The sequence below is a fragment of the Neovison vison genome, chromosome 14 (genome assembly GCF_020171115.1).
Source record: "Neovison vison isolate M4711 chromosome 14, ASM_NN_V1, whole genome shotgun sequence".
Lineage (NCBI taxonomy): Eukaryota > Metazoa > Chordata > Mammalia > Carnivora > Mustelidae > Neogale > Neogale vison.
In genome coordinates this window covers 16,305,557-16,332,012 of record NC_058104.1, presented here as the reverse complement: position 1 = coordinate 16,332,012, position 26,456 = coordinate 16,305,557, and the positions used below count along the sequence as shown (strand labels likewise).

The 26,456-nt window shown below is 48.1% G+C and overlaps 1 protein-coding gene across 3 annotated transcripts; it reads left to right on the top strand.

Moving 5' to 3' along the window:
* The first annotated feature begins 134 nt into the window (after window positions 1-134).
* TMEM248 (transmembrane protein 248) lies at window positions 135-25,977 on the top strand. 3 transcript variants are annotated; one of them, XM_044234206.1, is made up of 7 exons: window positions 135-352; window positions 16,182-16,358; window positions 17,813-18,098; window positions 19,586-19,736; window positions 21,019-21,202; window positions 22,565-22,708; window positions 23,278-25,977. In XM_044234206.1, the coding sequence occupies exons 2-7, from the start codon at window positions 16,191-16,193 to the stop codon at window positions 23,296-23,298; spliced, it is 954 nt and encodes a 317-aa protein (XP_044090141.1). In that variant the 5' UTR covers window positions 135-352; window positions 16,182-16,190; the 3' UTR covers window positions 23,299-25,977. The 3 variants fall into 3 exon arrangements, with proteins under 3 accessions (XP_044090141.1, XP_044090142.1, XP_044090140.1); XM_044234207.1 differs by lacking the exon at window positions 135-352 and adding an exon at window positions 3,792-3,816; XM_044234205.1 differs by lacking the exon at window positions 135-352 and adding an exon at window positions 7,782-7,849.
* Window positions 25,978-26,456: the final 479 nt, after the last annotated feature.

Genomic DNA, 26,456 nt, shown 5'->3' with positions numbered 1-26,456 from the left:
GGCGTGGTCTCTGGCGCTCGCGACGGAGGAGTCTTGTCCCGGCCGAGCCGCCGTCGGACGCCCGGTGTCGGAGGTCACGGCGGCGTTGGCGGTGGCGTTTTTTTCTACCCGGAAACCGCGGCTCCCGGACCCGGAGACGAGTCTGTGTCGCCACGGCGTGAGCCGGACTGGCCTCTGGGCCTCGCCTGGGCCCCGCGGAGCCCGACGCCGCCCCCGGCGCGGCGGGGAGGATGGTGCCGAGCGGCCCCGGGCCCGCCGCGCGCCGCCGCGAGTGAGCTCTGAGCGGCCGCGGACGTCCGCCGACCAGCTGGCCCGGCTGGGCCCGGGACGCGTCGCTGCCCACCGGGGCGGGGTGAGCGGGGGCTGGCGGGCCGGGGTCGGGGTCGCCGGGGCCGAGCGCGGGGCCGAGTGGGGACCGCGCCGCTTGGGAGCGGACCTGCTGGCCGGGCGTCCCCGCAGCCTCTTGGGGCCGCAGCCGCCGCCCGGGTCGCGGTGGGGGTCGCTCCGCCCGGGCAGGGTCTGGCCTGCGCCGCGGGCCTGGGCCTGATCCCCGCCGCCGGCTGGCCAGCCGCGGGACCTCCCCGTACGCGCCCGAGGCCTGGGCAGTTTGGACTCGGCGCGGGCGCGTTGCTGGTGGCCGGGTCGGGCCGGTGGGGGTCGTGCCGGCGTCCCGCTCCCTCCGCGAATTAGCGTCCGCGAGGGAAGACTGGAGGGGACGCGGGTGTGCGGGAACGGAGCGCCGGCACCGCGCTCGCGGGCTCGGTGGCTGCCCCGGGGCGGCGGGTGACCGGCTTCACGCGCACTTGGATGAACTCGGGGGCGGCCGCGGGGGGACCTGGAGGCGCGGAGTTTCGTTTCTCGGGGTGAGCAAGTGAGCGGTACCCCCGAGCCTGCTGGGCCGCTTCGAGCCTGTGAGCACCGGAGCCGGGACAGCTGGTGAGGGGCTGCGTTCGGGGCCCGGGGCCTGCGCCCGGCTTGTCAGCGGCAGGCCGAGCCCTCGGTGACGGCTGGGGGCTTCCGCGCAGCCGGCTCCGAAGCCGAAAGACCGCGGCGCCTCCTGAGTTGCTGCGCGCCTGCCTCGAAGGTGAGCCGCGGTGGGAGCAGGTGGGAGGGAATCCCAGCGCCGGACCTGGATGGTTGGAGGACGAAGGTTTCGTAAATCGGTTTGTCCCCAGAGCTCTCAGGTCCCCTCGGGGTCTGAGCACGTGGGAGCTGTCTGTGTGCAGCTGCTTGAGCACCTTCCCGCTTCCCCGTGTGGGAAGAGGAGATTGACCTGTTGTGCAGCAGAGACGTACTTCGTGACCCCATGCCTGCTTTCTCTCTAGCATGAGGACGCATTGTGCGGACTTCCCAGTAGAGGTGTGGGAAGAATGGCTGTGGCCTCGTTGAGGGGGACTGGAAGAGGGGGCCGCCACCCACGCCTGGCGTCTGAGATCCCCAGATGCTGGGGGAAGGAACACCCTCTGTTTGGGCTGCAGCTGCCGCTGCTGCAGGGAAGAGAGACCAGACCTGCCAATAGTTCTGTCAGCAGGGAACATGCTTAGAGAGAGCCGGAAGAAGTGGCTGGCCCACAGGCCCTATGGCTTTGTTATGCTTAAGTGTCATAAAGGAAGTGGCTTTCACGGTGGACCTCAGGGGGTCTGGAGCATTTGGGTCTTTCAGAATTAACCCGTGAAATGAAAAAGCAAGGGCCAATTAATGGAACAGCACCCAGACTAGGTAGCTGGACAGTGGGGTCGTGCAGTCATTGGCCCCGGAACTCCGTTAAGGGTTAATTGCTTCTCCGGTGCCTGGGTGCTCAGTTAGTTAAGCAACTACCTTCAGCTCAGGTCATGATGCTGGAGCCCCAGGATCGAGTCCTGCATCGGGCTCCCTGCTTAGCAGGGAGTCTGCTTCTCCCTCTGACTCTCCCTCTGCTCTTGCTCTCTCTCTCTCAAATAAATAATAAAATCTTTTTTTGAAAAAAGGATTAAATTCTTCTCCTCTTCTGCTTCTGCTTCTTTAGGATTTATTTGGGAAGGGGAGAGGGAGAGAAGCCCCCGCTGAGCTTGGGGCCCAACTCCAGGCACCATCCCAGGACCCTGAGATCATGACCTGAGTTTAAATCAAGAGTTGGACACTTAACTGACTCAACCACCCAAGTGCTCCAGTTAAATGTTTTTCTAAGACAAAAAAAGCCGAGGCTACCCAGTCTGGCTTCTGGTAGATTTCTGGGTTCTAAAGAATTGTTTTCATGTGGTGGGTTTCTTTTGTTCTTTTATGCCGCCAGTGACACAAAGCAGTGCTTGACTTATTTTAAGGACAATGAAAAAGATGCTGATGGTGATTTCTGTCTGGTATTAGCCATCAGGAAATAAGATTTGGTGTCTGCACGTTGTTTCCGTGCCTGTGTTTAGTTTGCCAGAACACAGCCGTGGTGAGGGCTCTGCCGCTCTGGCTGCAGCCGGGTGATGGACAGCGCTTTTCTGCTGGTTCCCCGGCATTTTCACTGACATCAGTTCACTTCCCAGACGTGCGGTTTCTCTGACCTAGTATCCTTCAAGGAGGATGCCCTGTAATTGCCTCGCATCATTGTAACCAGTCTCAGGACCTCCCTGACTGCAGCCTTATCCTTTCTTTGAACCTGCTCAGGACTGCGCTCTGTTGACTTTTTAATGCTTCTTTTAGACGACTGGTCCCTTTCTACCCGCTGCTGTGCTTCCTCATTACAGATGAGCGTCTGAAAAAGACTGGTTTTAACAGGGGCCGCAGCACGACATTAGTCCAGGGACGGACAGTCTGCGTGATGGTTTTTTTTTTTTTGTCAGTAGTATGCTGCAGAATTCTGTTGCCATGTAAGAGGGTTTTTTAAAAAGTATCTTACTATGACACTACAATTAATATTAAAAATGATCTGTGGAATTTAAGAAACAAAACAGGTGATCACAGGGGAAAAAAGAGAGGCAAACCAAGGAACAGATTCTCAATTATGGGGAACAAACTGATGGGTACCAGAGGGGACGTGAGCGAGGGCACGGGTGAAAAAGGTGGTAGGGATTGAGGAGGGCGCTGTTTTCGATGAGCGCTTGGCAATGTATGTGAGTGTTGAATCACTAAATTGTACACCTAAAGCCAGTATTACTGTCTGTTAGCTAACTGGAATTTAAATAAACTTGAAAAAAATAAACCGAGCACAGTATCATAGTGATAAAAAAAAGGAAATGTAGGAAAGAGAGTTTTTAGCAAATTGATTTTCCATGTTGGATTTGTTTTAATAAATATGGAAATCTTTAAATTATCTTTCCCTGGAACAGATTGAATAAATTTGACCAGAGGTTTGTAGTTTGTTTAATTACAGATCTCAGTGTAGTCCTGGGGACTACAGAAGCCTTTGGAGATGACAGTCTGCAAAGTAGAGTCATTTGCCAGTTGGTCTTTTATGCTCATTGGTTAAAAGTGCTGTTTTCACGACATCTCCCACTTGTTATACTGAATTTGGATGTTACAATATAATTTCACATTGAACGTTTAGAGTTCATTTAATCTTGTTGTCACTCGTGATTTATTACTTTAATATCTGTTAATTAAACTCCCAAGTCATTAAACTTTAATGTGGGGATACTTTTAATTCGGGTTTTAAGATGGTCAGCAGTTTAAAAATATTAAAAAACAAAGATAAATTATTTTCTGTTTTGGAACTATGGTGAATTAATTTTATAAAAAAGGGACAGGGGCATGTTGGAGGTTACAGTGATTTTACGTTATGACTTGGGAGAATGGAACCATGCGTTCATTAATTATAAGTGAGTAAGTACAGCCTGAGTCTGAATTTTGAAAGTAAGTGTGCTTACAAATGTAATTATATCAGCCTGTGTTGTTCCTTTCCTTTTTGTCTTTTTTGAGTACTGGTATTGCCTAAAATGCACGTTTAGCAACTAAAACTTTAAGCTTTCTGTTGTAATTTCTCTTTTGATCATTTAAACTTTTGGTTATGGTGAAAGTTTTTTCTACACTGAATTATATTTGCTTGAGAAACAAACCATGGACAAAATTCTACTCATCTTTGCTTTGTACTCTAATGGATAAACATTTTGAGACATGAATTGCCTTGTTTATAGAGATGGAAAGTAAGTTCACCATTTTAAACTTCAAAAAAGTTGGTTTTGTGCTTTTTGAATTCCACGAGTAAAAACATTTTACATATCTGTGGCTTGTAAAAAGATTTATTTCTTTTCAACTTGATGTTGGACTTGAAACCTACTTATCAACCATGGTATTGTGATTGATGACACAGCTTTTGGGCTCGGATGAATTAAGTCAGAGTCTATCTCTGCCACTTATTACCTTGCACAAATTACTTAACCTCTTTTGACTCAGTTTCCCCTTCTGTCAAATCAGGATGGTAGGATCTACTTAGCATTGTTGCAGGATTAAGAAGTACAACGTGAGTAGAGCACTTGGCGCGGTGTCTGACACAGGGTGTGCTGTAGGTAGTGGCTGTTAGACAGGACACTCTCCTTAACCCTTGGTAGTCTGGTCTCTGCCTTCCTCATATCCCCTCCATGAGAGGGCGCTTGCTTGTACCGCTACTGATGTCTTAACTGCAAAGTGTTATGTGTACCCTCGGTTTTTACCTCATTTGATGGGGGCTGACTAGGCTTGACTCTATCCAAATCCGGAACATCTCCTGGGAGGCCGCACTGTGCTTACTGGTTAGTGCGCTGTCTCTGGAGGTGGACTGGATTGGAGTCTATTGTATGGCCTTGGGTAAGTTAGCCTATTGACTTAGGCCTTAATTTGCTCTTCTGTGCAATACAGATGCTGTAGGGCACATACACAGTATGTGCAGGACTCCTGGAACCGTGTGCCACTCACGTGAAAAGTGGGCAGCCGTGTGCAGTGTTACGTTAAGCGCCGGCTCTGTGTCAGGCGGTGCCTGTCGGGGGTGGGGCAGTGCAGAAACATCCTGGGAAGGAGAGGCAACATGAGGATACGTGCGGCTTTCGGTTTACGTGCGGCTTTCGGTTTGGCTAAAGGAGGCAGTGTCTGGGGAGGGGGAGCAGCTGCTCGCGAGCCAGGTTCCAAGGCGGGACCTGCTAGACGGTGACTGGGAGGGAGAGACTCAGGAAGGGCTGGCAGTGGTCACTGGGGGGGTGGCTGTGTCTGTCCAGGAGGATGAGCTGATTTGGCGACCGCGGATGAGGTTGGGCCCGGTCGGCTCCAGGTACCCGTGGGTTAGCTCAGTAGAGGGCTTCGGTGGGTGGCTGTTTGGAGCGGCGGTGGGAGATGGGTATGGAAACTTGACGGGAAGCTGGGAATGAGTGTGTCTGCCTGGTGCAGAGGCCCGGCCGTGTGCTTGGGGTGGAGGCTGAGCTGCCGCCGCTCTGGGAGCAGAGTGAGGATGGCAACTGGGCGCTCGAGACCGCCCAGGGTTTCTTTGACGCCAGCAGGTGCCTGCGGCTCTGCCAGGTGTTGCACGGTCTGGTGTCCCGTCCGCAAGGGCTCTTTGGTGGGCGCAGGGTATTGGAGAAACGCCGCTTCCGTCCTGACACTCGGAGCGGGCCTCTCTCCCACATCCCGGTGAGTTCCGGCTCTTCCCTTGGCCCAAGAGCAGGGCGTTCCTGGGGTGGGCACGCAGAACAGGCTCTCCAAGCCTCCCCCACGTTATCGCTTTGGCATGCCCCGCCCCCCGCCCCCCGCCCCACCTCCCAGTCTCTTCCAAACTTAGAAAAGGACTTGAGTTTATAGGAGAGATCTAAGGAATTTCCCATTTAGCTTGAGGCCGAAAACCTGGTTTAAGGTGAACAGCGTTTTTTTTCACATAAAGTGAACTTTTTGATTGGGTCACGGGTAGTGGTTTAGCAGATCTAAGTTCTGGTTTTAGATCGTAGTTTTAAACTTGAGCAAGTAGCTCTGTGGTGTACTTGGAGAGAGGGAGACCCTGTGGAAGGGCTCGTTATCTGACATAATCGGTGTTCATTTCTTTTCTTGCTAATAAAGATGCTAAGCCCAGATGCAGAATTGCGTATTTCAGCTGCGGCTGCCTGGTCCCTTGGGCAGCCTCTTGTTGGAGCAGCTCCTTTCTGTCCGTTTCCTCACTTCTCCTGACCCTGTCGCTTGTCCTTCCATGTGAAGCGCTGGTGTGCACCTGTTGCCTGTCTCCTCATCCTTGTTCTTCTCTCCTTCCTGTTTGATTTCCCTCCGCCAGAGTGGTTTTAAAGGTCACCAGTGATCTTGCCAGGTGCAGGATTACGCAAGCTCAGGTTCAACTAAGCGCATCTTCAAGCACGGAGAGACTCATGTCCTTTCTTTTCTTACTCTCGTACTTACGCACTTCTCAGTACCGCTTCCTTCTTGACGCTCTTCTCTCCTGCCTCGCAAGACACCTTACCATCCTGGGTGCCTCTCTACTCATGGTCACCGCTCCCCTCCATGCCCTGGGGAGGAGCCCACGCTTGTCGGGAGGACCTCCAGGAGCACACGTTAGTGGGTGGTCTAGAGGAACCTCACCTAAGTATTTTGTTGGTTTTTTTAAAATATATATTTATTTTTTAAAAAGATTTATTTATTTACTTATTTGACAGAGATCACTAGTAGGCAGATAGGCAGGCAGAGAAAGAGAGAAGAGGAAGCAGGCTCCCCGCTGTGCGGAGAGCCTGATGTGGGGCTTGATCCTAGAACCCTGGGATCATGACCTGAGCCGAAGGCAAAGGCTTTAATCCACCGAGCCACCCAGGTGCCCCTCACCTAAGTATTCTTATTTTATTTTTGGTTTCTTACAGATCCCTCTGTGTACAGATCACTGCGAGTTAAGCTTTGCCTTTCTTTAGCACCAGGACATACTAGAGGACCATCTTGTTTTCTATTTATTTTTGTTCTAGTTTGGTATAAAAAAGGTGTGTTTTTTTTTTAAATCACCTTTATCATTTTTTTAAAGAATTATTTATTTTAGAGAGAAGGAGCATGAGCGGGAGGGGCAGATGGACAGGGACAGAGACTCTCAAGCAGTCTCTGCACCCAGCACAGAGCCTGACTCAGGGCTCAGTCCCACACGACCCTGAGATCATGACCTGAGTTGAGACTAAGAGTTTGACTCTTGGGGTGCCTGGGTGGCTCAGTGGGTTAAACCTCTGCCTTCGGCTCAGGTCATGATCCCAGGGTCCTGGGCTCAAGCCCCGCATCAGGCTCTCTGCTCAGGAGGGAGCCTGCTTCCCCTCTCTCTGTCTGCTTGTGATCTGTATCTGTCAAATAAATAAATAAAATCTTAAAAAAAAAAAAAAAAGAGTTGGGCTCTCAACCAACAGTGCCACCCAGGCACCCCATCACCTTTATTAATGAAGAAAGTGAATAGAATTAAGATTCAATAAAGTTTTTGTTTTGGCCATGAGAGCAGCAGGCTCTATTGGGGATTATAGATATAAATTTTATTGTTAGAAATTATTACAAAGAGGATACATACTTATTATGGAAAATCTTTTATGTGAGAGTGCGTCGTTCCTGAGCAGGAAGAGGAGAGGGAGAGAGAAGATCCAGTAGATTTCCCGCGGAGCCGGGAGCCCAGGGCGGGGCTCGATTTCACGACCCTGACGTCAGGACCTGAGCTGAAACCAGGTGTTGAGCCACCCAGGCGCCCCTCATTTGGAAATTTTTTAAAAAGAAGATGTATGTAATCTCACCAGCTAGAGAGAACCACCACTGTTTACGGTATGTGGGTGGCTGTCTGTTCACCCCCTGTGGGGGCTTAGGTGCACACACGCTCGTCCTTAAACCTGCTGAGCCTCGTTCTGTGTGTGTCACTGTAGGTCCTGGCTGTCTGAGGACCGTGGTGTTTCTGCTGGGAGTATATCCTCCTGTAGCCGTTGCCCTGATGGTGGGTACCTGGTTTGTCTTTTTCTCTCTCCTTCCTTCCTTCCTTTCTTCCTTCCTTTACCATTTTAAACGCTCCTGAGGGAACTGTGTTAGTTAAATCTTTGGTTTCAGCGAGGAGTATTTTCTCAGGTGAAGTTTTTAGAAGTCACATAGCAGAGGTAGGAGTGTGCTAGGCTTTAATGCTGTTGATACGTGTGGCCAAGCTGGTCTCTAGCGAGATTAACAGCCCTTTTTCTCCCTTTTTAAAGTGACTTGTTTATCCAAACTTGTAGGTTGCTTGAGGTAACAACGCACTAATCTTAGCCTTTGTCTACTTAAATTGCCACCTGATGTGGAGTGTTGGCGTTGAACTCATCTCTGAGCTCTAGGTGCTTTGCCAGGGGACTTGAATCATGTGCTTGTAAAATTGCCTTTGGGCTGTGTTCTGGTACCTTAAATGCCTAGACTTTGCCAAGAGGCAGCATCACAAGCCCTGGCGGTTTCTCTCTTTATTTTTGTGAAAGTCTCTAATTGAAGTTGGGATGGGTTTACGGGAGGGGGCCGGATAGTGTGCTTTTCCTCTGATCTACTTTTCGTATCCCTGTACAGAGCTTAACTTCCTCTTTAATTAGTGACACTTACTATGATGAAGGTTACAGAAATGTTCTCGTCATTTTTTTTGGCAAAGAAATAAATTTGTTTAGCTTTTGTTAAATTTGTATTTGAAAATGCTTGTAGGAAAGGAATTTTAAGTTTATGGAATATTTAGACTTTTCATTGTTTTATTAAAAATTTTTTTAAAAAGCTTGAGGCACCTGGGTGGTTCAGTTCGTCAAGTGTCTGACTCTTGATTTCAGCTCCGATCATGATCTCAGGCTTGTGAGGTCAAGCCCCACATTGTAGGGGTCCATGCTGGTCATGGAGCCTGCTTGGGATTCTCTTCCTTTCTGCTCCTTTCCCCGTCTCGTTCTCACACGTGCTCTTTAAAAAGAAAATAAATAAATAATTTAAAACTTTACTTTTAAGTAAATATAGTTGGCCTCCTCTGGAATTTTCTCTAATTAAATTAGCTATGTTGAAGTTTGTTAATTTTTAGGTATTTATGCTGATATTTATCTAAGTGTTTACATTCTGGTGTGACATGGTTTTAATGACTTAGGTTTCTCTAAAAGCTTATTTTAGATTTTTCTATTTTTCTAGATATTTCATAATTGCAGTTTCAGGTGCTTAAGTTTATATATGATTCAGATTTTGTTCTCTTTCTTAATAAGCTTTATAAGCATATAGAATAGGCTTCCAACTTTAAATTTACCGAATTCTAAGTTATTATTGATGTTTTTGTTTCTGAATCTTATGACTCTTAACCTAAGTAATGGCATTTCTAGATTTTTATTTTTTAAAAAATACTCAAGTTTTGGGGTTTTTTTCCTAAAATACTCAAGTTTTTAAAAGCAGTTTTAGGTTCACAAAAAAATTGAGAGGAAGGTACAGAAACCAGTCAATCCCCACACGTGCACGGCCTCCTCCATTGTCAGCACCCTCCATCCCCTGCCTCCTCACAGGTGACACATTTGTTACAATTGGTGAACCTCTGTGGACCTGTCACTAGTATCCAGAGTGCAGTTTACATTAGCACTTGTGTTTGGTGTTGTATGTTCTAGGGGTTTGGACAAATCTATTTATTTATTTATTATTAATTTTAATTTTTTTTTTTAAATTTATTTTACAGTAGGCAGAGAGGCAGGCAGAGAGGGAGGCAGAAGCAGGTTCCCCGCCAAGCAGAGAGCCCAATGCGGGGCTCAATCCCAGGACCCTGGGATCATAACCTGAGCCGAAGGCAGAGGCTTTAACACACTGAGCCACCCAGGTGCCCTGGACAAATTTATAATGACCTGTGTCCACCCTGATAGTGTCATGTGGTGTTCTCACTGCCCTACAGATCCTCTGTGCTCTACTTCCCACCCACCGCAGCCTCCGGTCTTCTTATTGGCTTCATTGTTGTGCCTTTTGTAGAAGGTCATATAGTTGGGGTCATCCTGTAAGTGGCCTTTCGGATGGGCTTCTTTCATGTAGTCATATGCATTTACGTTTCCCCCTTGCCTTTCACGGCTGAATAGCTCTTTTTTTAGTGCCAAATAATATATTCCATTATCTGGATATACCACAGTTTATCCATTCACCTACTGAAAGGTATCTGGGTTGCTTCCAAATTGTGGCTGTTATGGATAATGTGCCTATAAAGATCCAAGTGCAGATTTTTGTGTGGACAGAAGTTTTTGTTTTGTTTTGTTTTTTAAGGGGTGAGAGAGGGGGAGAGAGAATCCCAAGCAGGCTGTGTGCCCAGCACAGAGCCTGACGTGGGGCTCAGTCTCATGGACTGGAGATCGTGGCCTGAGCTGAAATCAGGAACCGACCCTTAACTGACTGAGCCACCCTAGCATCCCCATGTGGATGTAAGTTTTAAACTCCTGTGGGCAAATACCAAGCAGTGTAGTTGCTGGACCTTATGGGTAAGAGTAGGTTTTAATTGGGACGCCTGGGTGGCTCAGTCGGTGAAGCCTCTGCCTTTGGTTCAGGTTGTGATCAGGTGTCCTGGGATCGAGTCCCGCATCGGGCTCCTTGCTCAGCAGGGAGCCTGCTTCTCTGCCTGCTGCTCCCCCTGCTTGTCTGTGCTCTCTCTCTTTCTGCCAAATAAATAATATATTGGGGGGAAAAAAGAGTATGTTTTAGTTTCGTAAGAAAACACCAAACTGTCTTCCAGAGTGGCTGTTAGCATTTTGTACTCCCGTCAACACTGAATGAGAGTTCCTGTTGCTCCACATCCTCATCAGCATTTGGTATTGTCAGTGTTCTGGGTTTTGGCCATACTAGCAGGTGTAGTGATATTTCATTGTTGTTTTAATTTGTATGTTCTGATGACCTACGATGTGGGGCATCTCTTTGTGTACTTATTTACCATCTGTAAATCTTCTTTATTGAGCTGTCAAGAGCTAATATTTATTTATTTATTTATTTATTATTTATTTTACATCTTATAACTATAACTGTTTTGGGCTAATTTTTAAATTGTGCTGGTTTTTTTTGTTTGTTTTGTTTTGTTTTTTTAAAGATTTTATTTATTTTATTTGACAGAGAGAGAGATACAAGTAGGCAGAGAGGCAGACAGAGACAGAGAGGGAAGCAGGCTCCCCGCTGAGCAGAGAGCCCGATGCGGGACTTGATCCCAGGACACTGAGATCATGACCTGAGCCGAAGGCAGCGGCTTAATCCACTGAGCCACCCAGGCGCCCCTAAATTGTGCTGTTTTTAAAGAGTGCTTTGTATATTTTGGGTAACAGATATGTCTTTTGCAGTATTTTCTCCTAGTCCGTGCTTGTCTTCTCATTCTTTCAACAGTGTGTTTCATAGAGCAGAAATTCTTAATTATAATGAGCCCAATTTTTAAAAAGTTTTTATTTAAATTCTAGTTAGTTAGCACTCAGTGTTAAATTAGTTTCAGGTGTGGTATGGTGATTCACCACTTCCTAATACACATCATGACACGTGTACTCCTTTCCGTCCCGTTTCATCCATCCCCGCTCCCGCTTCCCCATCTAGCTATAGTATTGTCTAATGTGTTCCAAGAATTATAAGCAGTTAGACCGTTGAGAGGTAGACGAGACCTAGCTCATGGTGGGAGTTTGGACTTCATCCCTTGGCTGTTGGAGCGCTGCAAGAGTTCAGCAGCAACATGACTAGGTTGACATTTGGAGAAGTCACTCTCGCAGCATGTGGAGGATGGAGGATGGATGATTTGACTGGTATAGGCAGGGCCGGTTGAGACGCTTAGTAATAGCTACAAGAGAAAGGTGATAAGGGCCTGAACTAAGGGCAGCGGCCCAGGAGTGTGGAGAGGAAGAGGAAGTAAGAGATGGTAAAGAAATAGAATCTTTTAGCACTTAGCAGTTGATTGGATCTAGTGGGGAAGGCACAGGCAGTCTGGCTTGTTTTCCAGAGTTATGGATTGAGGTGGGGAATACAGGGGGAAGAATCATATTGGCAGGAAGGCAGATGAGTTCAGTTTTGGACATGTGGAATGTGTAAGTATAAAGATGCTCGCTGGGCTCGTGGATGTTGAGCTCTTAGAGCTGTGGAGGGTTGATACCTCTTCACAGAAAGGTGGGGGAAATGGGTGAGCCTGAAAGAGATTTTGGAAAGAAGAGCTACAGGGTTAGCTAGTGGGTTTGGTTGGTGGTCGTGGTGAGGCCATGACCATGATTTAGGTAAAGAAGGAGGTTTTTTTTTTTTTTGGGGTCAAGTTCTGTTAAGGTCTAAGAAATAAAAACTCATCTTATGCATATCTTATCCACAGACTCATACACAGTTTGAAAATGCATGTGCAGATAATTCATTTAATTTCGTGATCCTGGGATGACTTAGTCCTACTAGTCAAGGAGAGCGTGATCATGGCTGATCATTTTCTTATCTCTTACGAATAGAAATTAAAAGGTCCAGATAAAATGTGGCAGACATAAACCAGTCATGTAGTTTTAAAAAATCACAATCATGTTAAGTTTATCCAAGGAACGTAAATATGAGTTACCATGAGAATGTCAGCGTGTAGTTGATGTCAGCAGATCAAAGAGAAAAAGTTGATAAGAAATTGCAGAGAAAGCGATCATTAAAATGTAACTCCTGTTTGTAAGGAAAGTCTGTTTGCGTGCTTGAATTGGAGGAGTTCGTTCTTTCTTTCTTTCTTTCTTTTTTAAAGATTTTATTTATTTATTTGACAGAGATCATAAGTAGGCAGAGAGGCAGGCAGAGAGAGAGGAGGAATCAGGTTCCCCATGGAACAGAGAGCCAAATGCGGGGCTCCATCCCAGGACCCTGGGATCATGACCTGAGCCGAAGGCAGAGACTTTAACCCACTGAACCACCCAGGTGCCCCGGAGGAGTACTTTCTTAACCTGGCAAGGGGTTTCTTTCAGAAACCTTTAACATACACGGTATTTAATACTGAAACACTTAGAAGCATTCCCTTTAAAGGCAGAAATTGATTGTTGCCACTTCTCTTCATCATTTCACTAAGATTTTAGTCAAAGTTGTAAGAAAAATAAATAGGGGCGGGAAAGAAAGAAATATTTACTAGTTTGCAATGTGACTGTCTACACAAAATCCAGGGAAAGCTACAAATAACCTAGTTAGAATTTAAAAGATTTCAGCGGTGTGTCTGGAAGCAACCAAAGCCTGTTGCTTTTATATACATCAGCAGTAAGAAACATAATTTTTAGGAGATGCTGTCAATGATAGCTGCATAAATCAGTATTTTTTGAATCTAATAAGGTACATAAGAAGTTTTAAAAAATTACTGAAAAAGATAAATGAACCCAAGTAAATTAAGACAGATTCTGTTCAGAGACTGGGGACCTCAGTGTTATAAAGATGTCATTTCTTCCCCAAATTAGTAGTCTGTTTGGTACAGTTCCAGTTTAAAACTCAACTAGATTTTCCTGAGAACTTTATAGGTAGGACCTAAAATTCATACAGCAGAGTAAAGGGCCAAGAAGAGCTCAGACGATTTTGAATAAAAGTAAAATGTTAGAATTCTTGTATCAGATGGCAAGATTTCAAACGGTACCAAGGTGGGGAGATGTAGACACCATGATGGGACATTAGAAAAGCCTAGAGACAAACCCACATTCATCTGGGAGCTTCGTGTGTATGAGAGGTAGCCTTCCAAATCCATGGGAAATCCATGTTCAGTGTAAAACCATCTTCAGTGAATGATATTGGGTAATTGGCCTCCTATATCGAAAAAGATTAAATGAAAAGCCTACTAGATTCTGGAATCTCAAATCAACTCCAAGTCGATAAGAGACTTAAAGTCAAACTCTAAGACTTGAAGAGAAAAATAATGAAAGAGTATTAAATAATGTACCCATACACATAATTGTAAAAGGAAAAGGGGGATAAATACATTAGAATCAAGAACTCATAGCTGTCACGGAAATGCAGACCACAGCCCAGTGGTCTGCACACCCATTAAGGGGACAGTAATGAACAAGGCAGTGATGAGCGTGGGTGATGCGGTGGGGAAAAGCGTTCCCTATCTGGCCGTACGGATGCGGAGTGGGGCAGTTGCTTTGGAAAACAGCCCGGCAGGTTCTCAGAAGGTTAAACCTGTGCTTACCACATGACCCAGCAGTGCCACTCTTGGGGTGTGTAAGACAGACAGCAGCCAGGAGAAGTGGACACCTGTGTCCATACAATAAATGACACATGCATGTTCGTAGCAGCCTGACTCAGAGTGGATGAAAGGTAGAAACAGACGTCTGTCAGCTGACGTGTGGATGTGCAAAATACGTGAATAAAGTATTTCATACAGTGGAGTATTTTGGGCAACAAAAAGGGAGGAAGTACTGATACATGCAACATCCCGGACTAACCCGGACACGCCATGCTAGGGGAGACAGCCAGTCACCAAGGGCCACATACTGCCAAGTCCATTCCTGCGCAGTGTTTGGAATGGGCAGATCTGTAGAGACCAGCTGTGTTAGTGGTTGTCTTAGGGCCAGAGGGGATGGGGAGTAACTCCTAAAGCGTGGGGGGTTTCTTTATGAGACGATGAAAATGTTTGAAAATTGATTATAGTGAAGGTTGCCCAGTTTTGTGAGTTGATTTGTGCATGTTAAATGGGTGAATTATATGTAAATTATATATCAGGAGAGTTGTTGAAAAAATACAAGAACCTTTCATATGGTAAAAGGTACCATAAACTGTATTAAAGGAAGTGCACAGAAGTCATCAAGTATAATGTATAAGTAACATATGTATAGATACATATTTATGTAACATATACATAACATATGTATACATTACGTTATGTGTAAGGTAAAAAACTGGAAAAGGCTTAGGCTCCAGAATATAAAAACTCCTGAGCCTTAATGAGAAAGGGACGAAAGGCTGGTAAGTAGCCAAAATACTGAGGCAGTTTCCTTAGGAAGAAACTGTAAGACTTGAAAATAATGGCTAAGAAATGGCTATTTCTTTAAATGGCTGAGAAAGCAGTGGAAACGGTCAGTTTGAGGGAGATGCAATTTAAATAGTGAGGAGGGCACCTGGGGCTCAGTCGGGCATCTGCCTTCGGCCCAGGTCACGATCCCAGGGTCCTGCTCTGGGCTCCCTGCTTGGCCGAGTCTGCTTCTCCCTCTGCCCTGCTCCTGCTCCTGCTCACGCGCGTGCTCTCTCGCAAAAATAAAAATTAAAAAAAACAAACAAACGATGAGATAACATTTCGCAGTGATCTTACTGGTCCCAGTCAGTAAGCTTGCCTCAGAGTGTGGAGTGTTGGTCCTAATGTCAGGAAGTAGACTGGGCCCTTCTGTTGCCGGTAGGACTCCTTGGAGAGCTGTGTTGTGTGACCTGGTCCGGTGGCCAAGGGGCCTGCCCTGTGGCCCGCTCTGTGGCCCAGGGCCCCTCTTATGTGAGCTGCAGGGCCTGGTGTGGGAAACTGGGAGGACCCCAGGGCTCAGCCGCACTAACACACGGTGTAGCTGGTGCATCCGGCTGACGCGGATCTGCAGAGATTAAAGCTCCAACCGTGTGAATGAGACCAGCGTCAGAACATAGTCAGTGTATCATGTTCCACAAGTTTCTGTGTGCAGTGCCAGTAATTTTGTGTGTGTGTGTGTGTGTGTGTGTGTGTAGTAAAAGGACACAAAACACGCGGGGATGTTGCTCTGGGAGGAGCACGAAGGACATGATTTCACATCTCAAAGGACTCTTGGTGGGGGCGAGGGAGGACACAGCCCGGCTTACTGCACGGGGTCGCTGTGGGTTCTTAGGGCGTGTTGATGCATATTTTTCTCTCAAACTTAAAAGCTGTTACAGATTTTTTTTTAGTTGCTTTTTTTTAGTGTTGTCGTCTGTACATGTATAGACTTGCTGGTTGTGTGTCAGCTCCTGTACTAGGGGCCAGGAACCAGGGAGCTAGGGCAGTGAATAAGACTGGCAAGATTTCGGGGCGCCTGGGTGGCTCAGTGGGTTAAGCTGCTGCCTTCGGCTCAGGTCATGATCTCAGGGTCCTGGGATCGAGCCCCGCATCGGGCTCTCTGCTCAGCGGGGAGCCTGCTTCCTCCTCTCTCTCTCTGCTTCTCTGCCTACTTGTGATCTCTGTCTTTCAAATAAATAAATAAATAATCTTAAAAAACAAAAACAAAAAACCAGACTGCAGTGCACAGCAGTCCGTCGAGGAGCCCACAGGAAAAATAAATCCTGTTACATATAGCCAGGCACCAGAGAAGGAAACCACGGCGGGGATCGTAGGGTTTCTTTGGGCGAGATGGTCCCTGAGTCTAATGATTCGTCCCTTTCAGGTGGAGCTGATGAGAATAATGTTCAGCATCAACCCCCTGGAGAACCTGAAGCTGTACATCAGCAGCCGGCCTCCCCTCGTGGTCTTCATGATCAGTGTCAGCGCCATGGCAATAGCTTTCCTGACCTTGGGCTATTTCTTCAAAATCAAGGAGATTAAGTCACCGGAAATGGCGGAGGTATGGTATGTTCCAAGTCTTCCTCTCGGGCTGGCCAGGCCTTCCACAGTAGGGGAACAGCCTTGGGCTCTCCACACACCTTTCCTTTGAACCCAGTGAGAAAGCAGCATTTTCCCCAGCATCTGTCTTCCATCTCCCTGTGGTTCACTGTGAATATATCTCGTCAGACAGCTGTTGACTTAAGTGATGTTACAGTTTCAGTTGGACTGCTTCAGCAGTGAACCGTGTGTTTTGGAAGTATAACTTAGAGAACTAACATGCTTGCTATTATTAACTTAATAAATCAGCAAATTTATTATTGAAGTTTTGAATTAGCTAATTGCTATTTTTAAAAACTGTAAACATTTGTTGTGAGGCCCTGTGTCATCACGGAGGTTTAGTAGCTGTACTGATAGCTTTTCCGTTGCCTGAGAAGGGACACTGAAGAAATAGAAAGCTGGATCTTATTTCCAAATATATTTGTTTTTATTAAGCAGAGCTTCCGTTTTCTGCACACTGGCCTTCTAGATTTTACACTGTGGTCAGTTTAAATAAATTATTAGGGTGTTGCCCTTTAAACCTTAATCTAGGCAAATAATGGTTTGAATACTCATAATACGGGTTCTAAAAGATGTATTTTTGCATATACAAAGAAAACAACACAAAGTTAACAGTTCTTATTTAATGGAGCTGAATGATAATGTACCTATTACAAAATGTATTTGACAATGTTAGGAATTATGCTGAATTAAAGGTATGGTAAATTACTGGTGGTTGTGGTTTCTCTTAGGACAAATGAGTTCCTGCCTTAGTAGACTTATGGGGTGCCTTCTCTTACCCTTTCTTTTCTGGGGTGCGTGCCTTGGTGGGAGCGGGAACGGGGGCAGGGATTGGAATCGCGCGGTGTCTGCCTTGTGTGCGCCCTGTGCAGGAGAGGAGGGGTCTTCCTCGGTGTAGCAGGGGGCATGGCCTGCTCTGTGCTCTGTGCTCAGTGCTCTCGATCCTAGACTACCTTGGCAGGAGGGGGGTCCCCTTCACAAGTGAAAAGTAAAGTCAAGTCTTAGAAAAAACAAGTAACTAATCACATCTGCTAAGTGAATTTGGATTAATGCTTTTAATGTTTTACTACTTTCATTCAAGCTTTCTTTTCAAGTTTTGTTCTCAAGCTAGATCATTTTCTCTAAGTATAATATGCTGGTTTTTTATACATTTTCTTGAATAAGCTGGTTTAATCTCCTAGTTTATTTCATATCTCATGCCAGTGAAGAGTTCGTATTTTAGATTGTGTATGTTTGGAAAACCAGCACATATGCCGGTGCAAGAGGCTGGTGGGCTGTATTGTCGTTGTTCTTTTCAGTGCTTAACTCTGTGGCTCCTTGACCCCACCCAGGGGTCCTGGCTGTAGGGTGCCAGGGGCAGCGCTTTCAGACAGCTCTCACTTGCTTTCCTTACACCTCTGTTTTCTCCCACCGCAGGACTGGAATACGTTTCTGCTGCGGTTCAACGATCTGGACTTGTGTGTATCCGAGAACGAAACACTGAAGCACCTCACAAACGACACCACAACCCCGGAGAGCACGGCGGCCAGCGGGCAGGCCAGAGCGTCCACCCAGTCCCCGCAGGCCCTGGAGGACGCGGGCCCACTGAACATCTCAGTGGCCATCACGCTGACCTTGGACCCGCTGAAGCCCTTCGGAGGGTACTCCCGCAATGTCAGCCATCTGTGCTCCACCATTCTGGGCCATCAGATTGGACTTTCAGGTATGTGAGTGTCACCCTTTTCCATTCAGATTTTCTTAGGCAGCAACTTCTAAGACAGAGTATCAGTGGTATATGGTTTTTACTCGTCAGATTATTGTTTTTTCACGTGTCCTCTTTTCTTGAGTTGGAGCTAAATGAAGTCAAGAAGGAGCTGTTTTTGCTACGTCTTCACCTAAAGTGCTTGGTGTACAGTAGGCTCTCAACACAACGACTGAGTTGAGACTTTAAGGCCGAGCTCCGGTTTTAATTTTTACAAACACAAAATTCTTATTCAGGTTTTTCATCTTAGAGTTTTCACTACATACTACAAATATTGTTACTAGTCTACAAATTTTCGAATCCGCACCCACATTAGCTCAGCACTGTGCGAGCTGCTGGGAAGAACAAGAAAAAGCCCAAAACCTGGTCTTGTCTGTTGGAATTTTAGGATCACAGAAGAGACAAATAGAACATGAGTTAATATTTATCAAACACTTAACAGTAGTTCCTGGCACAAAGGAGATGCTATACCAAGTGCGAGGCTTCCCTCTCAACAGGGAGTCAGCTTCTCTCTCTCTCTCCCTCTGCCCCTCCCCCTGCTTGTACTCTTTCCCTCTCTCTTAAATAAATTAAAAAAAAAAAAATAGTGAAAATAACCATCAGTAGAACATTGAGCCCTGCTCTTGGACCAATCGGGCACTCTGACCGTGACAGACTGCAAGTGATTCAGGAGACTGTTGAGGACGTAGCAGAAGCTGGAGTGACTAGGACAGGCTTCCTACGGAGGCCCAGATCTTAGAAGAATAGTCTTTGGTTCTTTGTTACCAAGGGCCTCTCCGTCCTTGGAGGAACTTGGGAGTGCCTGTGACCTCTGCTGGCTCTTCCGGCTGAGAGCTGTTCCCACAAGAGTGCGGGAAGGTGACTCTGGGAGTGGGTGGACCGTCTCCTTCTGCTGTGGTGCTAGACGTTGGTTTTCGTTGAAGCTTCTTTATCCCTTATCAGTTCCCAACCTTCCTGAAGTCTGGTAGACCCCCGATCCTTGGTCTGCTCACATGTGGAAGGGAGCAGTAACGCTTCTCTGGTCATGTTTGTGGGCTGGCGTGGGTTTTATGTGAAGTGATACATCTAAAAGCGATTTGGAAATGGCACGAGTGCCGTACAGGTGCTGGAACAGCGGAGGTGGTAACTCAGCCAGCCCCCAACTTTCTACCTTGGGCACTGGGGGCCCTTGTTGCCTGGCATCTCTGGGCTCTGGCTAACAGTGGGTCCTTTCCGTTTGCCACACGCGGGCTCTCCCGGGTGACCAGGCCTCGGAGTCCGGCTCCAAGCTCTAGTTCCTGAAATCCCGCACAGGCAGATGTCTCGCTTCTCTGGGCTGATAGGGGATTCCTGGGTGAGTTTGATTCCAGGATTCCTTGGAATCCCAGAGCATAATGCATAGATGAGTTCCTACCTTGGTTTACCAACGCTCTCCCTCCCTGCCCCCCACCCCCATTTCTCTTTCGTAGGCAGGGAAGCCCACGAGGAGATCAACATTACCTTTACCCTGCCTACAGCTTGGAGTTCGGACGACTGTGCCCTTCACGGTCACTGCGAGCAGGTGGTGTTCACCACGTGCATGACCCTCACAGCCAACCCTGGGGTGTTCCCTGTCACCGTGTAAGTGTTTTCCAGAACCCCGTGGCTGCACGCCGGAAGCCCTGTTGACCAGGAGTGGGACTGGGGCGCTTGGGCAGGTTCTGGGGAAGCTTGCGGTAAACGACTGGACACGGCTGTCCCGGCCGGCCCGTCTGAAGGGTTATTTGAGTTGAGTTTGGAATCCTAAGGTAGAACTCGGCATTGAGGATTGGAGAGTGAGTGATGCTTGAGCAGGGACTGAAAGCATCCGCTCTGCTTACCGTGCTGGGCCGCCCGTCCTGTCGGTGCAAGCGTGTCACACCGAGTAAGTAGGAGCTGATGTGTCACCAGCAGGACTTATGAGGAAGCCTCCAGAAAGATGAAGCTTTAGTCATTGCGACCGGGAGCATAAATGAATCTTTCTGCGAAACAGTGTCTGTTGCTGAAACTTGTGCCTCATGTGTTTTAGCAGCTGTCCATGTCACTGTGGATAAGTTTTAAGGTTTGGGGTTTTTTTGCCTCTTTATAATGGAGATGATGATCTGTAAGTACATGAAATGTGTAAGATGTAGCCTATTTAAGAGAATTCTAAGATGAATTCTGGTTTTTTATTTAATTATTTTTATTAACCTGCAGTGTAGATGAATTCTTTTTAAAGAAGAAGAATTACTCGGTGGGGGCACCTGGGTGGTTCAGTCAGTTGACATCTGACGTGATTTCGGCTCAGGTCATGATCTCGGGGTCGTGAGTGGAGCCTCACGTCGGGCTCTGCGCTGGGCATCGAGTCTGCTTGAGAGTCTCCCTCTGCCTGTCCCCTACGCACGTGCACGCACTCTTCTTGCTTGCTCGCTCGCGCTCTCAAAAAATAATTACTCTGGGATCTATCTGTTTTAGATATTTGAAGGTTTGTAGGACAAGATCAGGTAAGTGTTACTTGCTGTCGGAGAAGTTTGTGTATAAAACTTTCAGTTGTGACTGAGAATTTAGATAATTTACAAAAATGGGCCTAAAAGGGCCAGGCCTCTCTTTGGCTACATCACAGGGAAGAGAACCATGGTTGGTTGACTTGTGAAGCCAGAAATCTTAACAAGCAGACTTAACAAACAGATTTGCCTGTTTCTTACTCCGTTAGGTGTTTGTTAAATTTTAAAAAAAAACCTGTAAGCTAAAAAGAACGTAAAGGTCTTCATCTTAAAGAAATGTATGTTGCTTCTTTGTCTTCTCCACATGGGATGCCATGCTCAGTGCGGCGCCTGGGCCGTGGGGGAGGCCCGGGTGAGGGCATCAGGCCGCTGAGCCTTGTCTTGCGCTCTCTTCCCCGCAGACAGCCACCACACTGTGTTCCCGACACGTACAGCAACGCCACGCTCTGGTACAAGATCTTCACGACCGCGAGAGACGCCAACACAAAATATGCTCAGGATTACAACCCTTTCTGGTGTTACAAGGGGGCCATTGGAAAAGTCTATCATGCTTTGAATCCCAAGCTTACAGTTATTGTTCCAGACGTAAGTGAGAGAAGTTGTGTGTCTGTGTGTCTGTGTGTCTGCTTGCATCTGGGGACAGTCACCTAGGCCCTCTCTACCACCTTGAGTGCGCTTAGCCCTTCCCCTTCTGGATTTCCAGCTGGGCCAGGAGACTAGGGGTGGTAGCGGGGGCCCGGGCAGAGCTGCCACCCTGTTGGTTAAGGACACTCTGCGTCTGTTCTTCATTTTCTGCTTTGGTCACCAGCAGTTACGTTTGTCATGCGGCCGTTGTGTTCCAGGGACACGTGCACCGTCTGCTCACTCCCGCGGTCACTCCGGGAGTATTGGGTTGGTGTGAACATGAATAGTAAATCGTGTGAAATTCAGAAAGGTGGAAGTAAATTGGAGGAGAAGAGTCTTTGGCGAGATACCAAGGGCTGGTAGGGTTTTACCTAACAAGGAGGAAGACGCTGTAACCTGCCTGCTGGGGTTTGTTCGGCCTCGTGCCCAGCCTTGAACCCGCTTTTAACGGACTGCACGGATTTATCTAAGTGTCCACACTTTTCTTCCTGTCAGTATATGGTAGCTAGACTTCTTCTGGGTGATTCTTTTCTCTTTCTTCTGTCGAGCTGTAGCAGTTGGTGGGCTGGGGCTGCGGGACTGAGCAACAGAGCCAGGCTGGGCGCCGGGCAGGGGCCGGGGGCTGAGAGACGCGTCGGTGCCTCGCCGAGGCTTTCGGACTGTGTGCGTTTGGGCTGTAGGGCCTTGCACAGCAGTGCGTGAGGGAGACAGGTCTGCCCAACCCATGAGCGTTTGTGGGCTGGAGCCCAAGGGCCCAAGGCTGATGTTTCGAGGCCTGGAGGTGTGTGCGTGTGTGTGAAGGAAAAGGGGGTGGGAGCAGGGCCGGCGTGCGGCACCTGGCAGCCTGGTGACGGTGACCGCGTGCGGGAGGTCAGAGAAGAGTGAATCAAGGACTTGGAAAGTGAGAAAAAGACAGAAGGAAGCCGCCCGTGGGGAGAGGCCTTCTTGGCGGGAGAGTAGGGAGGATTGGGGAAGACAGGCTTGGGCTGTCAGAGGAAGGGGCGGAGAAGAAGAGAAAGGGTTAAAGCCCCTGGGTCTCTGGGGCTTCCTGGGGGCAGGGGGTCCTGGGGCAGGGTCCTGGGCAGTGTGGGAGTGCAGAAGCCAGGGCAGGGGCTGCCTTAGGAAGAAGTGGGTGGCCCCGGGAACAAGGTCTTTACTTAGACCTGGTTTTAATAGTTTAGAAGAGGAAGAGAACCCTCTCTCCTTCCAGTTAAGAATTCAAGTTGAGGTGAGTCTGGAGGTTATGAACCCGTTTCCAGAATCCTGGCAGTGACGTCTTCCAGCAACTCAGTGCGATGTTTCTGGCTTGTTCTCTTTATTCAGGACGACCGTTCATTAATAAATTTGCATCTCATGCACACCAGCTACTTCCTCTTCGTGATGGTGATAACCATGTTTTGCTATGCGGTCATCAAAGGCAGACCCAGCAAGTTGCGTCAGAGCAATCCCGACTTCTGTCCCGAGAAGGTGAGCAGTGGACGGGTGTGGCCCAGCACTGTTGCTGGGGTCTCTGCAGACTGAACGTCCCGCGTGGTCCTGATTCCCTCTGTGGCTGGCAGCTCATCTCCTGCAGAGAGCTTAGGTCCTGTGTGTATCTGTAGTGGTCTGCCCCCAGCCGCACACCCACTGCATGGCTGGGAACTGGGAACTGTTCTTAGAGCCCCGGGCGGGTGGAGGGGGTGGGGCCCGGACCCTGGCAGGGCTGCTTCCTGTCTGCTTCTGTCAGCTGGAGGAGCCGCCTCGCAGAATCCTGACCGTGGTCTCAAAACCGCGACCTCTGTCTCGGCAGGGGGTTCTGCTGGATCAGCCGCTCGCGGCGGAGACTTTCGGGTTGCTGTTCATGCCCTGCTAAGTGAGATCTTTTATCCCTAGGGAGTTAGTCATTCCTCTGCCCGCTAGATGCCTGCCATGTAGCTCCTGGTGTTTGGTCGATAAAGGGTCTGGATCACGGGTGAGGGCGCCGGTGAGGGCGCCGGTGGGACCGAGTTCTGCGGGCTCTGCTGTGTGGCGGGGTCGCTCATCATGTTCTCTTTCAGGTGGCTTTGGCCGATGCCTAACCCCACAACTGCCCGTTCTCTGAGACTGAGAGAACCATAATCATTGCCTGCTGAACCCAGCCTGGGCCTGGACACTCTGTGAATATGTTATCTCGCAATGTTGGGTTATTCCAGCCAAAGACATTTCAAGTGCCTGTAACTGATTTGTATATATTTATAAAATCTATTCAGAAATTGGTCCGATGATGCACGTGCTTCGCACTGGGTGCAGCCGAAAGCCTTCAGCCCCACCGCGGACTTGGTGGGATGCGCCTGCACCGCCGGGGAGGACGGGGAGCTCGCTGCGGCAGAGCAGACCATGCCGTCTTCCCCGCGGTCACGGGCATTTCATTGCTGGCGGGGTTGAGGTTTGCTTCGGTCCTTGTCTCAGCCCGTATGTAAAGAATGTTCGAAACCGTCTGCACCTTCGATGTGATACTGCATTTCCAAAGCCACCAATCCATTTTGTGGATTTTACGTGTCTGTGGCTTAATAATCATGGTGACAACAATAATCCCTTTTTCTCCGTTTTGCTTGCAAGGAAACATGCCTGTCTTTCTTATTTCTTGTTTTGTTTTTTTTTTTCCTTTGAAAAGAAAAGTAAAATAGTCACATTTTAATACTACTCTAGTTAGGACAGACTTGTGCTTTCATCTTGAGTAAAAAGTTAACTATTGAAAAATCACCTACATGGTAAAGATCTAAGTTTCATTTTCCATACAGACGGTGAGGAACCTGGTCTTGTGTGAGTCGAGTTGGCACAGAATCTTCCACTGTCTTCTCCTAACTCTTGTCCCTTTCCTCGATTATAAAAGTTAAAGCAGCGTCCTCACTCAAAAGAGCTTAAAAATGAAGTAAATGGCTCTAGAGTAGAAATTAGCTATTCTGTTTGCTGGAATGCTGACGGCAGTTTGGAAAGAGAAAGCTGGTTCAGCCTAATAGTTGTGCAGGAGTTTCTTGTCTTCCTTGAAGAGCGAGTGGGTTTTCTTCCTTCTACTTTTTGCATCTATGTCTCTGCAGTGAACATGTCTTCGGAAGGAAATGGCAGCTGGTAGATCCGGGGTTAGGGTTAGGGTTAGGTGCCTGTGGAACTGGAAGGAAGGCAGCTCTGATCCGCCATGTCTGAGGAAGACAAAAAGCATTTTTCTTTCCTGTGGCACTTTGATGATCCAGACCCTTTATCTCTTTTTTCTTCTAATCCATCTTATAAAAAAAAAAAAAAAATGCGTGGTCTTTCCTAGTCCTTTCTTGCTACTTGTATTCTTATTGTTTTTCGTAATAGCTCTTTGCGTTAAAACACATTGTCGTGACTGACCTCTGTGTTCCCCCAAGCAGTGGTGTGGAGCCGAAGGGCAGTTAAAACCTTGGATGTGACTGTCAGCACTTCTTTCCCTCAACGTCAGGTCTGTAGTCTGCTCTGAATTGCAGATCAGTCCTACATCTAAAATAATTGGCCTTAGACATGTGGTCCCAGGCATTCTCGAATGGAAGACAGTTGTGGGCTCTTCACAAAGATTGTTAAAGTAATCACTGTAGTAACTGAATATATCAATATCCCCCCCATTTTTTTTTTCTTTTGGTACATCTCAAGCACAGTAATCATACTTGTCTATCTAGTTTTTTTGAGATGCTTACGTGATGCGTGGCTAACCCGTTCATTTAGTTTTCTCTGTAGAGACTGTGAGACAAGATGGAGAGAGAGCCATTTGGCTTGGCCTTTAGAAACATCAGTATCAAGATCAACAGATTTTAGATTAAGCTGCTACTGAATTCATGAAATCCCAGTGAGGTGGAGTTAGAGGGTGAGGTCTGTAACTGGCAGAGCGCCATGAAAGGAGAAAGGTGAAAAAAGTCAGTTTCTTTGGCGTGTTCGATCCAGCTGTTGCTAATATGACTGTCCCTTATTTCAATGACAGGGAGTGGCTGGAATCTGTAGCCGGGGCGGAGGGACTCTTAGGCATGAGGGAAGGAAGTGCCAAAAATGCCTCGACAGTATGACTTGTCACGAGGGGAGGACACACACTTTAAAATCCAGCGTTCACTCTGGCAGGTAATTTCTCAAAGATCTTAAGGAAACCCAGGGTCTGTCAGGTGTCTGAAGGAGGGCGGGCAAGCGGAGAGGCCGTGGACCTGGGTGCAGAAATCTAGGCACCGAAGAGACTCCCATGGGCTCTGGGACGTCCGGAGTCCTGTCACATCCGGGTGCTTGCAGATGAGGCCTGGTCCTCCGCTGCTTCTTGCCGGGGGACCTCGGGATCAGAAGAGCGTCCCAGCACGGCCCAGGTGCCATTGCGAGTGACCCCGTGTGGGAGCCCTGGGCGTTCTCAGGCGTCTTGGACCGGAGGCCAAGTCAGGGTCAGCAGCTCTCAGTGGTCGTTTCAGATCATATTGATCTCTTTCCTTTCTCCTTTTGTCCTTTCACTGTATGACTTGAATCAGTTTTGATTCTATTTGTAAGTTTTTCTCGTCACTAGGAGCCTGCGTTTAGGTTGCATTTTCTTTGACGGTCTGTGGGGATTCCGCATCCCAGTTTCCAGCTCTCTTGCAGGCACCGTGGGGCTGCGAGGGCCCGCAGACCCGTCTCGCTTACCTTCTGCACGATGGTCAGTAGCTGATCTGTTACGGCGTTCACTCCCAGGTTAATTTTCTGTGTTTGGAGTATGTGCATATGTGCTTTACAGAATAAAACCTCTGAATTTATTTGCCGTGTCTCCTGTTTCCTGCCATCTGCTGGGTGTTTTCTAAGGCGAGAGCATCTGTGATAAGTCATTGAGGGCATCTTGCAAGCTGTTCCCTCCGAGGGTCACCCGTCCTCGGGATGTGGGGTGGCCGTGGTTCCCACTGAGCTGGCCTTGGCAGGCACCCAGCTCGCCTCCCTGAGTGTGGGACCTCCTTCCGTGCACCGGACCAACAGGTCCTCACAGACCTGGCCCAAATCCTGCCCAGAAGTAGGTAAAGGAAGGAACAGAGCTCGAGGGAGCGATGGCGCAGGTGTGGGCATTTGAAGACCCCCGCTCAGTTACATAAGCCCTTCTCGTGCTCTTGGCCTGAGTTAGGAGAAGCAGACTTCCGGCCGCGCTGCCTCCTGCCGTGGAGCCCCCCGTGTGCCAGGCTGCCTCCACCGGCCGCTGCGTCCCCTGCAGCGATGCGTGGAGGAGATCGTGGTCACCAAGTGACTT

Excerpts from the sequence above, each read along its gene's own strand:
- TMEM248 (XM_044234205.1), top strand. Across the intron at positions 18,099-19,585 it reads CCATCAGATTGGACTTTCAG|GCAGGGAAGCCCACGAGGAG; the intron begins GTATGTGAGTGT and ends TCTCTTTCGTAG. Across the intron at positions 19,737-21,018 it reads GGGGTGTTCCCTGTCACCGT|ACAGCCACCACACTGTGTTC; the intron begins GTAAGTGTTTTC and ends TCTTCCCCGCAG.